General features: G+C 39.7%; 1 protein-coding gene across 5 annotated transcripts in view; it reads right to left on the reverse strand.

The window, feature by feature from the left end:
* Positions 1-3,033: 3,033 nt before the first annotated feature.
* LOC126473831 (ATP-dependent translocase ABCB1-like) overlaps positions 3,034-13,464 on the reverse strand; it is a 272,239-nt gene continuing 261,808 nt past the window's right edge. For 3 of the 5 annotated variants that reach the window (XM_050101153.1, XM_050101154.1, XM_050101155.1), the window contains exons 20-23: positions 11,606-11,800; positions 6,066-6,272; positions 5,818-5,964; positions 3,035-3,912 (exon numbers count right to left, since the gene is read on the reverse strand). In XM_050101153.1, coding sequence (XP_049957110.1) covers positions 3,718-3,912; positions 5,818-5,964; positions 6,066-6,272; positions 11,606-11,800 — 744 coding nt within the window. In that variant the 3' untranslated portion in view covers positions 3,035-3,717. Of the gene's footprint in view, positions 3,913-5,817; positions 5,965-6,065; positions 6,273-11,605; positions 11,801-13,464 lie in introns of all 5 variants that reach the window. The other 2 variants (XM_050101157.1, XM_050101156.1) reach the window with 2 other exon arrangements.

Below are 13,464 nucleotides of genomic sequence, written 5' to 3' on the forward strand. Positions count from 1 at the left end.
CAAACCGTCATCGAACCCATCGTTCTACCATTCCTAGACCGGCAAGGGAACTTGCTGTTCCAACAGGACAAAGCACGTCCGCATGTATCCCGTGCCACCCAACGTGCTCTAGAAGGTGTAAGTCAACTACCCTGGCCAGCAAGATCTCCGGATCTGTCCCCCATTGAGCATGTTTGGGACTGGATGAAGCGTCGTCTCACGCGGTCTGCACGTCCAGCACGAACGCTGGTCCAACTGAGGCGCCAGGTGGAAATGGCATGGCAAGCCGTTCCACAGGACTACATCCAGCATCTCTACGATCGTCTCCATGGGAGAATAGCAGTCTGCATTGCTGCGAAAGGTGGATATACACTGTACTAGTGTCGACATTGTGCATGCTCTGTTGCCTGTGTCTATGTGCCTGTGGTTCTGTCAGTGTGATCATGTGATGTATCTGACCCCAGGAATGTGTCAATAAAGTTTCCCCTTCCTGGGACAATGAATTCACGGTGTTCTTATTTCAATTTCCAGGAGTGTATAAGGAATAGTACCATGCTCTAGGAGGAAACCATATTTACTGCAACTGTGGCTGTGTGTATCAGACCACAGTCTCTGTAATGAAGTGTGATTGAATAACTGGTGCCTAGCAAGCAAACCACACATTTCCAGTCATAAGTTCATTAGATCTTGTTTGTTCCATGTCCTCTCATCAATATCCATACCCTCTGATCAGCCACTAGAGTTTGTAAATGGTGGAAAGAATCACCTTTATATTTCACATCGAGTGTATGTTTTATACCTTTTTCATGATTTTCCTGTTGACAGAGTATTAAAATTCTAACAGAAACAATGTGTCACTAATGCATGTTGTTCGAAGCATCTTTTTCTTTAATTCTCTTACCACTGCTTAAAGTTTACACCTTTTTTCCCTCCCACATTCTCAGGGTGTGATAATTTGCATATCTGATAAAAATTAGATAACTAAAGGAGCAGACAGACAATCATAAAACTTTCAGTTACAATTTGAGGCCAGTATTATGACATACATAGTCCATTTGGCAATGTTCAAGTAAAACATTTCTCACTTTACATAAATGTCTGGAAATGTATATATCTGAATACATTGGTAGAATATAAACAGAGGTGTAAATGAAGTAAATAAATGATGGAAAATTAAAAGTAAATAATATTTGATTTGCGGTGACCAGGTACACTGTCTTGTGTGTAGGGTTATGAAATTTCATTTCACTGGTTTTTAAGAAAACTCTGCTCTTTTCTTAATTATATATTGTATTCTGCAGTGGTCTATGATGTTTGTGTCATACTGGATTGCACTCAAGTATGCTGACATTAATACACTACACTACCGTTATTTCATAAAATAAATATATTTTTCATAATATCATGGACTCACTGGTGTATAGGACTAATTTGAGATTTCATTGTTATAGTGAACTGATTCATCCTTTCTTCATTATCAAATTGTTTCATAAAATCCATAACGAATGAGAGCCTTCATGAAGATGCCATTGTAGGTTATTTCTGGATGGTTCACTAACAACCAATAACAAATAGTGGTAATCTACTGACATTATTATTTTTTTGTTGTAATTACTTCTATACAATTTTTTCATTGAACTATAAATAAAGATGTTATGTCTAGTTTCAAACCAGTTGCACCTTTGAAAACAGCCACTGCATATCCTCTTACGTTATTAACTTCTGTTTTATCTGTTGTTTCATGCTAAACAAAATGTTATGTTTTTGAATACAGAATGAGCTCCATGCATACTAGAAGAAGGAGTACTTTTTTTTTAATGTGGACATTTGCGTTAAACTACTTTTTCATTGCACAGTCAAACTTTTCTGTAAAAATCTAAACAAGAAGTACAGACTGTTTGTGCAACATATTTCAGCAGAGTAAATTATGCAAGAAGAGGAATGTGTAGACCATTACACAATTAACTTCTATGTTCAACATTGCTCAGAAGACCGGAAGAAATCTATCAGTCTGCAGCAGAGTGTGATCTGTTTTGATTTTTGTTGCCAGATTAAAACTATGTGCCACACTAGGAAGACAGGAGAGAGATGTTGGCAGAACGAAAGATGTGTCATGACTGAGTAGTTTATTTGCTAAAAGGCAAGGTCTCTTATTCATGTAGCAATCTAGCACACAGTTTTAATCTGTTTGGAAATTTTACTGTATGGAATTATGTATTTCTGTTGTCATTCGCTTATGTTAAGGCAATAATACAATTACAATTGAATGGATTATCATGGATAATACTGTTAAAGCCTTATAATGTAAGTAATATTCGAAACGTGTTATATTTATTGAATTTACTGTTCTCTGGTTTGGTTCAAAATGGCTCTGAGCACTATGGGACTTAACATCTGTGGTCATCAGTCCCCTAGCACTTAGAACTACTTAAACTTAACTAACCTAAGGACATCACACACATCCATGCCCGAGGCAGGATTCGAACCTGCGACCGAAGCAGTCGCGCGGTTCCAGACTGAGCGTCTAGAACCGCGAGACCACCGTGGCCGGCGTTCTCTGGTTTGGTGAGAGATATGTCCACAGAAACATTTATCACATTGCTAATAAAAAAACTAAATTTTTTGTAAAGTTATGTTTCTTCTTGTTTTTGTATCTGAAGGCTTGAGGAAGAATATAATATAGTTAAATAGTGAACTATATATAGCACGTTAAGTAAATATTTTGCAACTAGCATTTCTTTCTCGACTTTACACAAGCAGTTGGTATGTCACTTAAATATTGGGAGATATTTCCTTTTGGCATGTTGGATTACAAGTCACACTACAAAGTGTGAATTTTTTTTAAATCTGTAGTAACAAAAAATTGTAGAAAATAAGGACCTCAGGGAGCAAAACAGGAAAATGCGATACAAAAATACATAGAAATGGTGTTTATAAAATCATGAAATGTATAATAATGAATTTATATAACGGTATAAACACAAATATACAGTATAAAATATCAAATGTACACAACTAACTACATCAGATATATTTAATAAATAAATTAAAATGCACATTAAGATCACTGTATACTATATATAACAACTTATATTTTCTGCTAAGAGTAATGCTTATACTGCAACAAATATTAAACTCAGAGTATAACATTTTATGGACTGAGACTCTATGACATTTTGATTTCTAAATTGGGCAGTTTTAATTTCCACTTTCTCTACAATTTTTTTTTTTTACCCTTAGTGGTTAGAGTTTTCTGATAAACATGTTTAGTTGCAGTGAGTAGTTTCATTCTAATATTTGATGTTCTTCTGAATTATTTCCTGCTTTCTAAGAATTCTTTCACAGCATATTTTGATAAATTTACTTTTGATAAGTTTACTCATTTACTCAGGCCCTTGTTATTGTCAATTTTGTTCCAGAAAAATATTTGTATACTTTTGCTCATTTTGAATACCATGACAGGAGACATTCTTCATAATATACGGTATAGAGTAAATAGCAGTTACAGAGGTATTTAAATATATTTGTTTTGTTTCTTCTATTATTTATCATTCAAGGAGATAAAACTATATATGCTGAATATTTAATATTCTGTAATTGTCTGTCCCATGCTACTCGTAGGAACTTATGTTGGCTTGGTTTAACAAAGTATTTTGAAACAGGACAGATACCACAAAAACTATTGCAAGTGTCGGTTGTTTCGACTAGATTTCAACAGAAGCTACTTTCACGACAATGTTACGTTGACTGGAGACAATGCAGTTTGTGATAGATACCTCGCTTTGCCAAAAGCTCGGCATGTTTTCCAATTTCCGCTATTTTTCCGTTGTTGATGACACATATAAGATCTGCATCTTGAATTGTTGACAATCGATGTGCGATGGTAATGCAAGTTCGACCCTCTTTTGCTTTATCCAGAGCTTCTTGCACGATCTAAAAGAATGAAAAAAGAAATAAAAATGAAGAAAGGAAAATTGGGGCTTAACGTTCTATCAACAACAGATCATTAGAGCGAGAGAGAGAGAGAGAGAGAGAGAGAGAGAGAGAGAGAGAGAGAAGCTCGGATTAGGCAAGGATGGGGAAGGAAATCGGCCGTACCCTATCAGAGGAAAAATTTCAGCATTTGCCTTAAGTGATATAAGCCAATCGCGGAAAACAGAAACCTGAATGGCCGTACGGACATTTGAAACATTGTCCATACAAATTTAAAAAAAAGTTTAGTGTTAGTTATGACTGCCACTTTGCACTCGTTTCAATTTCTGAGCTCTTATTTATTTTTGACTCTATCCTTAGAAAGAAAGATAGATTGACTCCTATGGTAGCTTCCCTGCAACAGCCTAAAACAGATAGGGCTCAATATTGTTGATTTTGAAGCATATAGTGAAAATTTTTGGAAGTATTGCGCAAGTCCGAATAGCTGCTTTGGTAACTACAATAGGATATTACTACTATCTTTGTAGGGAAGAAATAGTGATGCTTATTTACAACGGAGGAATAGGCGAGGTCCTCAAAATTACAGTTCGAGCTGTGAGTGGAAAACGTTTTGTAAAAAGATATAATGAATAGTCGAAATTAGCCCACTCTTTAGTACGGAATCTGCGGTTGAAGGAACTCAAATATGCAGGCTGTATGATAACTAATAACGAAAATTGACATCGTAAAAGCATACGATAATAAAAACAAAGTTGTTCCAGTAGACAGGGCATATCGACTCGCCGCGCTGTCTAGAGCAGCTATACACGTCTGCGGGCGCACACAGACAACGCTGTTAGCTGTTAGTCACGGTGCAGCAATGCCATTGCGGATAGAGTGTTAAACACACTTCGTTAGCTCTGTAGTCTTTGTCACATGGTTTTACAGAAACAATTCATCAAAAAACTTTGATTTTTACGTTACGTATAGCTTTGTATGTCAGCTTCATGGTGAGGTGTCCTTCATCTTCCTAATAGTCAAACTTATTGTGATATTCTCCTTTAAGTAAGTCTATGTCCGACATGATGACATATAAAGCTATAATAAACGTGAAAATCAATGTTTTTAGTGATTAGTTTCCGTAAAATCGTTGGAGAAAGACAGCAGGGCGTATGCCTCGATTCTGTCATTGCAGCACGTCACCGATCGGGGTGCCGAAATCGGGCAAAGAATGTCTTATTAATTCTGGGTGCCATTGTGTGCTGGCTCATTGGGTAACAAAACGACATTTTCCGGGTATGGACCGTATGCCTTTGAATATTTATTTTGTCAAGAGCAAACGATTGTTTGGAATTTGGTTTTTATGTTTTACATTGTAGTTTCCGAATATCGTGTCATAAGTAAAATTTTTTTGATTGCCTCTGTCAGAAATATAAATTATGATGACTTCCAGTTGAAAAAAAAAAAATCAAGCATCTCAGCTGTACAACACGGAGAGAACTAGGCTCTTCTACCTGTCGAGCAAATTGCGGAGTTCGGACACGTGGATTAATGGATCTTTCTTCGACATTTCTCGGTGCAAATTTCACTGGGCGCAATTTACAAGAAACCAAAGGACGTGCAACCAGGTGAATGGATAGTAAATAGACTAAAATGGTTCTTTGTTGGTTTCCAGGACACAAAAAAATATTGACAACGGCGGAAGTGGGTAGAGAACGTTAGAAAACATATAGGATCGAAACTGAGTCGTAGAACGGAGGGCCGTACAGCGTGGAAGAGTCTAAAGGAGAACTTTATGCAGCAGTGGATGCAAAATTATGCATTAGCTCTGACATTTTGTACAAATAATGCAACGTAATGCCATAAAACTACGCAGAAAAATAATTAACTTATCTCGAGAAGCAAAATAAAATAAGCAACACTGACCTTTTCGCTCTCTGTATCCAGTGCTGAAGTAGCTTCATCTAGTAGCAGGACACGTGGGTTTCGAACTAACGCCCTCGCGATCGCTACGCGCTGCTTCTGGCCTCCACTGAGTTGAGTTCCTTTCTCACCCATACGTGTGTCGTAACCCTGAAAGTAAATAAGTTAAAGTTTCTTTCAAAACACCCAAAATATTTCTGAACTAATGTATTGTACTGATATATACAGAGAATACTGACTAATGCAACTACCTGTGGTAGCGCTGATATAAATTTATGGATGTTCGCTTTCTTCGCCACTTCTATGATTTCGTCCATGGGAACGTTCCGGCTGTTATCCCCATAAGCAATGTTTTCAGCGATGGTTCTGTCGAAGAGAACAGGTTCTTGCTGTACGAGACCCAACTGAGACCTCAGAGCCGACATCGTAACTTTGGATACGTCCCGTCCGTCAAGGTCCTGGAAGACATACCATGCTTGTGGATTAGTTTATTTTCAGTCTCCAACGCCAGCTTTTGTTCATAATTCACCACCTGTGTATGCATAAGACTAGAAACTCTGTTTTAATTCTGTAGAAGTTAATGATATTTATATAAAAAGGGGCAAGTAAACTATCTTTTGTTTCCAGGATTCTGACAGCACTGGACAGGTAATGATGCTTGTGATGACCAGTTTCAATCTTGCTGTTCTTTTGAATTTCTCATCGAACACTCAGTTCGCTGCCGACTTCTTATACACGTCAGCTTGCGTAGAGGGTGCATAATGAAGCCTACGCGACAGAAAGAACTGGATGGGGAACGTATTTGAATTTGGTCTGAAAATACTAATTTCTTTTCAGTCTTCATTCGTGTCACACAGGAGTTGCGTTCCGTATACGATTCGGCATCGTTTTGTTTTCAAGACGACCACTGTGAACTGTGTTCGTAAAAAATAGGGTTCGTGCTCGTGTTTGTGTAAGGCGTCTTAACAGATGGACACTACTGTTATACTGGGGCCAAAAATATCAGTCAGTTCTTCGTCAGACGTTAAGATCCTAACAGTTTAACTTCACACCGGGTGTTATTAAGAAATCGTTAAGTCGTCAGTTTTTAACGTTTTGTTCTTTAGAAGAACCTTGCTGTTTCATTTTCTTGTACGACAGTAATATACCTGAAAAGTGCGGTCTGATAATAACATAATTGAAGTGATTATGAAAGTTTCGCATCAAAATATGTATCCTGTTACTTGACAGACTAAAAGAGATACATTGGGCACTGGATGACCCAAACAGCTATCAGTGAAGAAAATCAGTAAATATATTTCTGTATAATCTACTCAAGTACACATGAGGATTAATTAAACCAAGTTCATTTCCTCAGCAAACCGATTTAGAGTATTTGTTGAACCAACAAACAATTGCACAATGCAGTTGGAATGTCACATTACTCTCAGGATCATCTTGTGAGCTATGGGACGAAGAATCGAAATTTTTAAATTTTATGTATCTATTGAACCGCAAATTGATCTGCAGTTAATACAGAGTGCGCTGTGGACAATATTCACGTTCAGCAACTGATTATTTCCGTGCTGCCACTCTTCATTTCCAGTGTAATTGTCATCTATTACTAAACAGCTTATCGATTTCACTTTCGAGTTCTATATTTTCTTTCTTTTTAGTCAGAAAAGCTATGTTGTGTGGAAATATTCATGTAAAACCCCATTTCATTTTTATTCCTACTCTGAAATGGTCTCCGTCGTCACACTCTCGGCGTCAGTGCAGAGTTGCAGTTACTACATACTGTAACCTAACTTACACCCTTTTCAGTCAGAGTTACTGCGTCGTAATTACCCACTCAATACCACTTGGGCTTTGCAGATATTGATCTTTCCCATATTTCACCTGCCTTTTCCCACTTTAAATTAGAAAGGAATTTTTATACATCCAAAAATAGCAAGAATATATCATTAGTCTTCTTCGTTCTTGATAAATACTTATCAGGATTACTTATGTGGTATAATTTAAGTCAAAACTCATTGTTGTACAATGCCTCTTCGGTTTTTATTTCTACTTGCTCAACCAGAAATATGTAAGCGTGAAATGTCATTCTGATCATGGAGCAGCTTTTTCAAATCTTTTTCAATAGTGCAATGACAGATGTATGACGAATGTTTTATTGCGCATGGCTTATTGAGTTACACGTGTTGAGTTAGCAGTCGGGCTGTCCCCACACTATAGCACCATTTGCTGTTTTCGCATCACCATCCCACAGCTCTCCTATGAAGCTCCCCATTACAAAGAACCTGTTGCCTGTTAAAGGTCACCCGCTCGTCCTCCTATAGCACATCATGCCAGTCCATCATTACCGAATTGTGTCATAACTGTTGTGGAATATTTCACAGTCACGAGGGGCTTGACCGACTTCCTGGATGGACTAATTTCAATCCTGGATTGCCATGATGTGAGATTTACGCTTTCGGTTCCAGCTCTCGCCGCTCCCGGTCCTATATCTTCGTGAGCTGAGGAATATTTAATGGATACGGCCCCTCCAATTGATCAGCTAGGACTCTTGCAACCCCACAATAATGGGTCTTTCCATCTATTTATAAACAATACATTACAGCTGTTATGTTGAAGGTGAAATGGCTCTGAGCACTATGGGACTTAACTTCTGAGGTCATCAGTCCCCTAGAACTTAGAATTACTTAAACCTAACTAACCTCCATGCCCGAGACAGAGTTCGAACCTGCGACCGTAGCGGGCATTACCTTGCTGAAATGGAAGTCCGTGAAGGGTTTCCTTGAAAGGCAACAAAACAGAGCATAGAATATCGTCGACGTACCGCTGTGCTATAAGAGTGCCGTCAGTGACAACCAAAGGGGTCCTGCTAAGAAATGAAATGGCACCCCAGACCATCACTCCCGTTGTCGGGCCTCAGCTGTCTGGGGCGTCTCCAGTCTCGTCCTCGCTGGTCATCGGGGCTCACTGGAGACAATAATACCCCATCTGATAAGATTACAGGCCAAAGACGTATCTGGGACACCAACCTGACTGTCGCCCGCCGTACAGCCTGGCGACCATGAGTAATGGTCTGGGTTGCCATTTCTTCTCATAGCAGCATCCCTTTGGCTGTCATACATGGCTTGCTTACGGCAATCCCCCATTTGTTGGCCTTTATGGCAAGCCATCCTTGACTTACATCTCAAGCAAAATAATGACAGCCTGCACACGGCGAGAGTTTTTACTGTTTGACTTCGTGCTTGCCAAACTCTTTATCTTGGCCAGCAAGGTCGCTGACTCTGTCCCCAGTTGGGAACATTTAGAGCATTATGGGCGGGGCCCTCCAACCAGCTCGGGATTTTGACGCACATTGGACAGAATTTGGCACGCCAACCCTCAGGAGGACATCCAACAACTCTTATCAATCATTGCAAAGTCAAATAAGAGCTTGCATAAGGGTCAGAGGTGGACCAATGCGTTACTGACTTGCTGAGCTTGTGAAGCTCTTTTTCTTGAATAAATACTCCAATTTTTGTGAAATAGTGATCATTAGTTTTTCTGTACATGTACATCACATCTCTGATTTCCGTCCCATTCGGATAATTCCTTCATGTTCCGTCCTTTTTTTTTGTCTTAGAGTGGAGTTTAAAAGCTACAGAGATGAAATAAAAATGTGAAAAGACTAAACTAACTATACACAAATGATATTAAAAAAACACTCTTCATAGATCATTTTTGAAAGAACACTAGGAAATCATTGTGAGAGAAAGTTTAAACAAACACTGCACTGCTTAAACAAACAATTGAGTATCACTTAATGGGAGGGATATTCATTTATTATCAGTTATGGGGAGAGCGAAGGCGCATTGGTCCTTTGGGGTAGTTAAGATGTTTAAAGAGATGCTTGGTTCTTGTGAGTCGGGTTGTGATGATACGTGTACTGTGGCAGGATGACTGATGAGAAAACATAGGGTCAGGTTACAGATAGCCACTAGGGTTAATCAACAAAGACCGAGACTCATTTTTTTTACAGATACTTATTCTTCCATTTCAATGTTTACTTGATTTTTTTCAAAGTGCACCTTTCCAACTCGAATGCACATTTTATAGCGTCTGTGCGAGTTCTCGAACTACGTAGGCCATTATTTGTCAAGTCCTTGAGAATCGATTCATTTTTCTCGAACACTCGAACACTGCTTCAGAGTTCCCAGATCGAATGCCCCGAAGCTTTGCCTTTAGTATTGGTGTGGGGGGGGATTATAGGGTGCAACATCGGGGATATAAGGCGGATGCGGGAAATTGCAAGACTCGACATGAGACGTGAGGTCGCCCCTGTTGTCATGATGAAGTCGCCACTCAGTCCTAGAAAGTTCTGGTCGTTTCCTTGCAATGTGCTTCCTCGGTTTAGCTGATACTGACCTGTAGTATGGTGCTGTAACAGTAGTATGAGGGGGAAGTGCCTGCTGGTAAATCGTCCCAAGACAATCAAAAAATCACTTTATCTGCAGATGGATAACTTTCGCCTTATTTGATGTTTGAGAAGCTGGCGATTTCTACGCTGTGCTGGATCGTCTTCCTTCAGGATCGTAATGATGCAGCCATAACTCATCCCGGGTGACAATCGAATCCAGAAACGAATCCCCTCCATCAGCAAAGAGACGCATCCCCTCACAGATTGTATCTATTCGCACAGCCTTTTGTTCGGGAGTCAACAGACGTGGCACCCAATGGCACAAACACGTGTTGTACGGAGATGATCATGGATAATCATAAAGAAACTTCCATATGAAATTCTCAAACTCGACTGAGGTTACGTAATATTATCGGGCGATCCTCAAAGACGGTCTTAGCAGCAGTGTTGAAGCTGATTTCAGTCACACAAGAAGCCGAAACGCAAGGCCCACCACTCTTAGAACAAAGAAATCAATTTTCTTTGAAGTCCTTGAACCAGCTAAACACTGTTGCACAAGGCAGTGCATCTTCACCGTACGCTTGCTGCAGGTTTTTATAAGTTTCAGCGGCTATATGGTTTAAACGAACACAGAATTTTATTGCGCCGTACTGCTCGTCTCGTGGCATCTCCATTGCTTGGTATGCGAAATTCATAGAATATCTACAAAGTAGAGGATTATTGTCGACCTACCGACACGAGAATGCTGCCACCTGTGGACATTACACATTAAAACCAGCTCTTTTCAAATATTCATGGTACAGATAGGAAACTATCACGGAAACTACAGGAAAAAATCGGTCTCAGTTTTTGTTGATCAGCCCTTGTAGGATGGGAGCCGGGCCAAGGAAGCTCTGGAATCGGAAAGGGGAACGGAAGAGCGGGTTAAATTTATGGAGGGTGGGGGGGGGGGGAGGAGGTGTCAGGCAGTGTTTCTTGGCAAGGTAGTGGGAATCTCTTAAAATTGGCCTGAGAGAGGATACAGAGAGTGTGTAGAGCAGTTGGGACGTGTTGATACAGGCGCGACAGCACACCTGGACTGGTGATAAGAGGGTAACAATAAAGTTGTAGGAGTCGAGTTCACGTTATATATAGGGTATGAGAAGGTGGGTAAAAGACATGAACTGGTGAAAGATTCTTGTAGAGGAGTGCATGGACAAACATAAAGCTGGTCTTATACATCGTATGCCCGTATTTTGTTCATTAGGTGACATATAGGAAAACAGCTACCCCATTTTGAGAGTTTGATATCACCTAAATTCATATATATCCCGAAAAGTTTTAGCTGCCACCTTCCCGTCAATGAACTCCAGCTACTTGCACAGAACGTCGGGCCTTGGACTTTCGCTGCCTGTCTGTACTCACCACTGTCCCGGAGGCGGGATCGTAGAACCTCTCGAGCAGCTGAATGCAGGTGGATTTGCCGCAGCCAGAGGGCCCCACCAGCGCCACCGTCTGGCCTGGCCTCACAACGAGGTCTAGCCCCTTCAGCACCAACGTCCCTGGTCGCGTCGGGTAGCAGAATTTGACGTCCGAGTACGATACGTGGCCTGCAGCTGCCTGTAGAAATTATAGAACAAAAAGTAAACAGGACTGTATTTGAGTAAATCTTTTCCTTACATTCACTTCGAGTCTCTCATACATTCGAGAAGCACGTTTGCCATAGGTATGCCTGTTATAAAAACGTTTTGGAGATGCTTGTTATCTATTGGAAGCGAGGAAGATTACAATTTAACGTCCCTCCGATGAAGGACTCAATAGGGACGAAGTACAAGCTCGGGCTGAGGAAGGAAATTGTCCGTGCACCTTTAAAGAAACCATTCTGGCATTTGCCTAAAACGATATAAGGAAATCACGGTAAACCTAAACCTGGATGGCCGGATGGTAGCTGGAACCACCATCCTCAAAAATATGAGACCAGCGCCTTACCACTGCATCACCTCGCTCAGTACATTTTTGCAAAGGAACTAAATATTTATCACTATAAATACATTTGTCTTTATCACAATATATAAATAACGATTATCTGCCTGATTCCACTTATTGAAAAACGATCTGTAGATTTACGAAAAATAAAGGGAAACGGTTATCATTAAAGGAAATCACATTAGTGAAAGCACAAGATATAACAAATAGTTTTTAAACACTGTCAGCTGTACTCCCATTATACTTACGTTGTAATTGCGCGCCCTATTTGTCGCGTTTGTAAGCTGTTACTGGTGGCGCATAGGGACGCACAGCGGTTGGTCTAGTGGCAGCTATCTACGATTCCAGCAGTGCATTGGCCCTATTTTGAACGCCTAAATGATTTTCTATTTGCAATGCACGCTTTTTGATTACGTCTCACAAAGTGCTTCGTGATACCAGTTGCAATAGGGGTACATTATGTTTTCATTATTTTCAAATATTTAAGAAAAACTGATTTGTTACCTCTTCAACTTCCAACTTTTTCAGTTTCCTTGTACTTTTCGTTGATCTAAAGATGTTTATTCGACAACAGAAACCGGTTATCTAACTCTTTCTTCGTACTGCGAATAGATGTATCAATTTATAGTAAACTATCACATAATGCGTTGCCTCTTTAATTACGTCTGATAAATATTTAATTTCACTGTCAGTAGGACCAGTCCTCAAACTTGGAAGACAATCGACCAGAACAGAGATGAGTAATAGGATAAACCTAGCGCGTAAACTGAACAATGGACTCATTAGGCCTTGGACGGGTCATCCTATGTATTGGCCAGTTTACACGTCAAATGTAGAGTTACTACCCAGTTACGGTATAAGAAAGAGTCCACTCGTTTGCGCACCATGCATCACAAACGTTTTTTTTTTTTTTTTTTTTTACACCGTGTCAGCCAACGAAAAATATCCTGAAAGCGATTGAAGCAAATTTTGCCTGAGACTTTTACATGTTCGTAGCAAATGTTAGAGTTTATTCTAGATTTTTTAAAGCTCGCTTGCTCTGTTCTTTGCAAAATGTTAGTTATAATGCTCATATAACAGGCGAGTAGATGGCATTTTTCTGACAAAAATATCTTTCTTCATCTGTTACGAGTATGGTTTTTCAGACAATGATTGTTACGTGAACCAAACAGTGAACAAAATCGTAGCTCACCTCATTTCCATGACATATGACGTTTACTAGTAGCTACTGATGTCTAGTGGCCAACTTCAGAACGGCACAAATTTCTCGTTTTTCCTGGATTTGAGATGAGCGCTGA

The sequence above is a fragment of the Schistocerca serialis genome, chromosome 4 (assembly GCF_023864345.2).
Source record: "Schistocerca serialis cubense isolate TAMUIC-IGC-003099 chromosome 4, iqSchSeri2.2, whole genome shotgun sequence".
In the NCBI taxonomy this organism is placed as follows: domain Eukaryota; kingdom Metazoa; phylum Arthropoda; class Insecta; order Orthoptera; family Acrididae; genus Schistocerca; species Schistocerca serialis.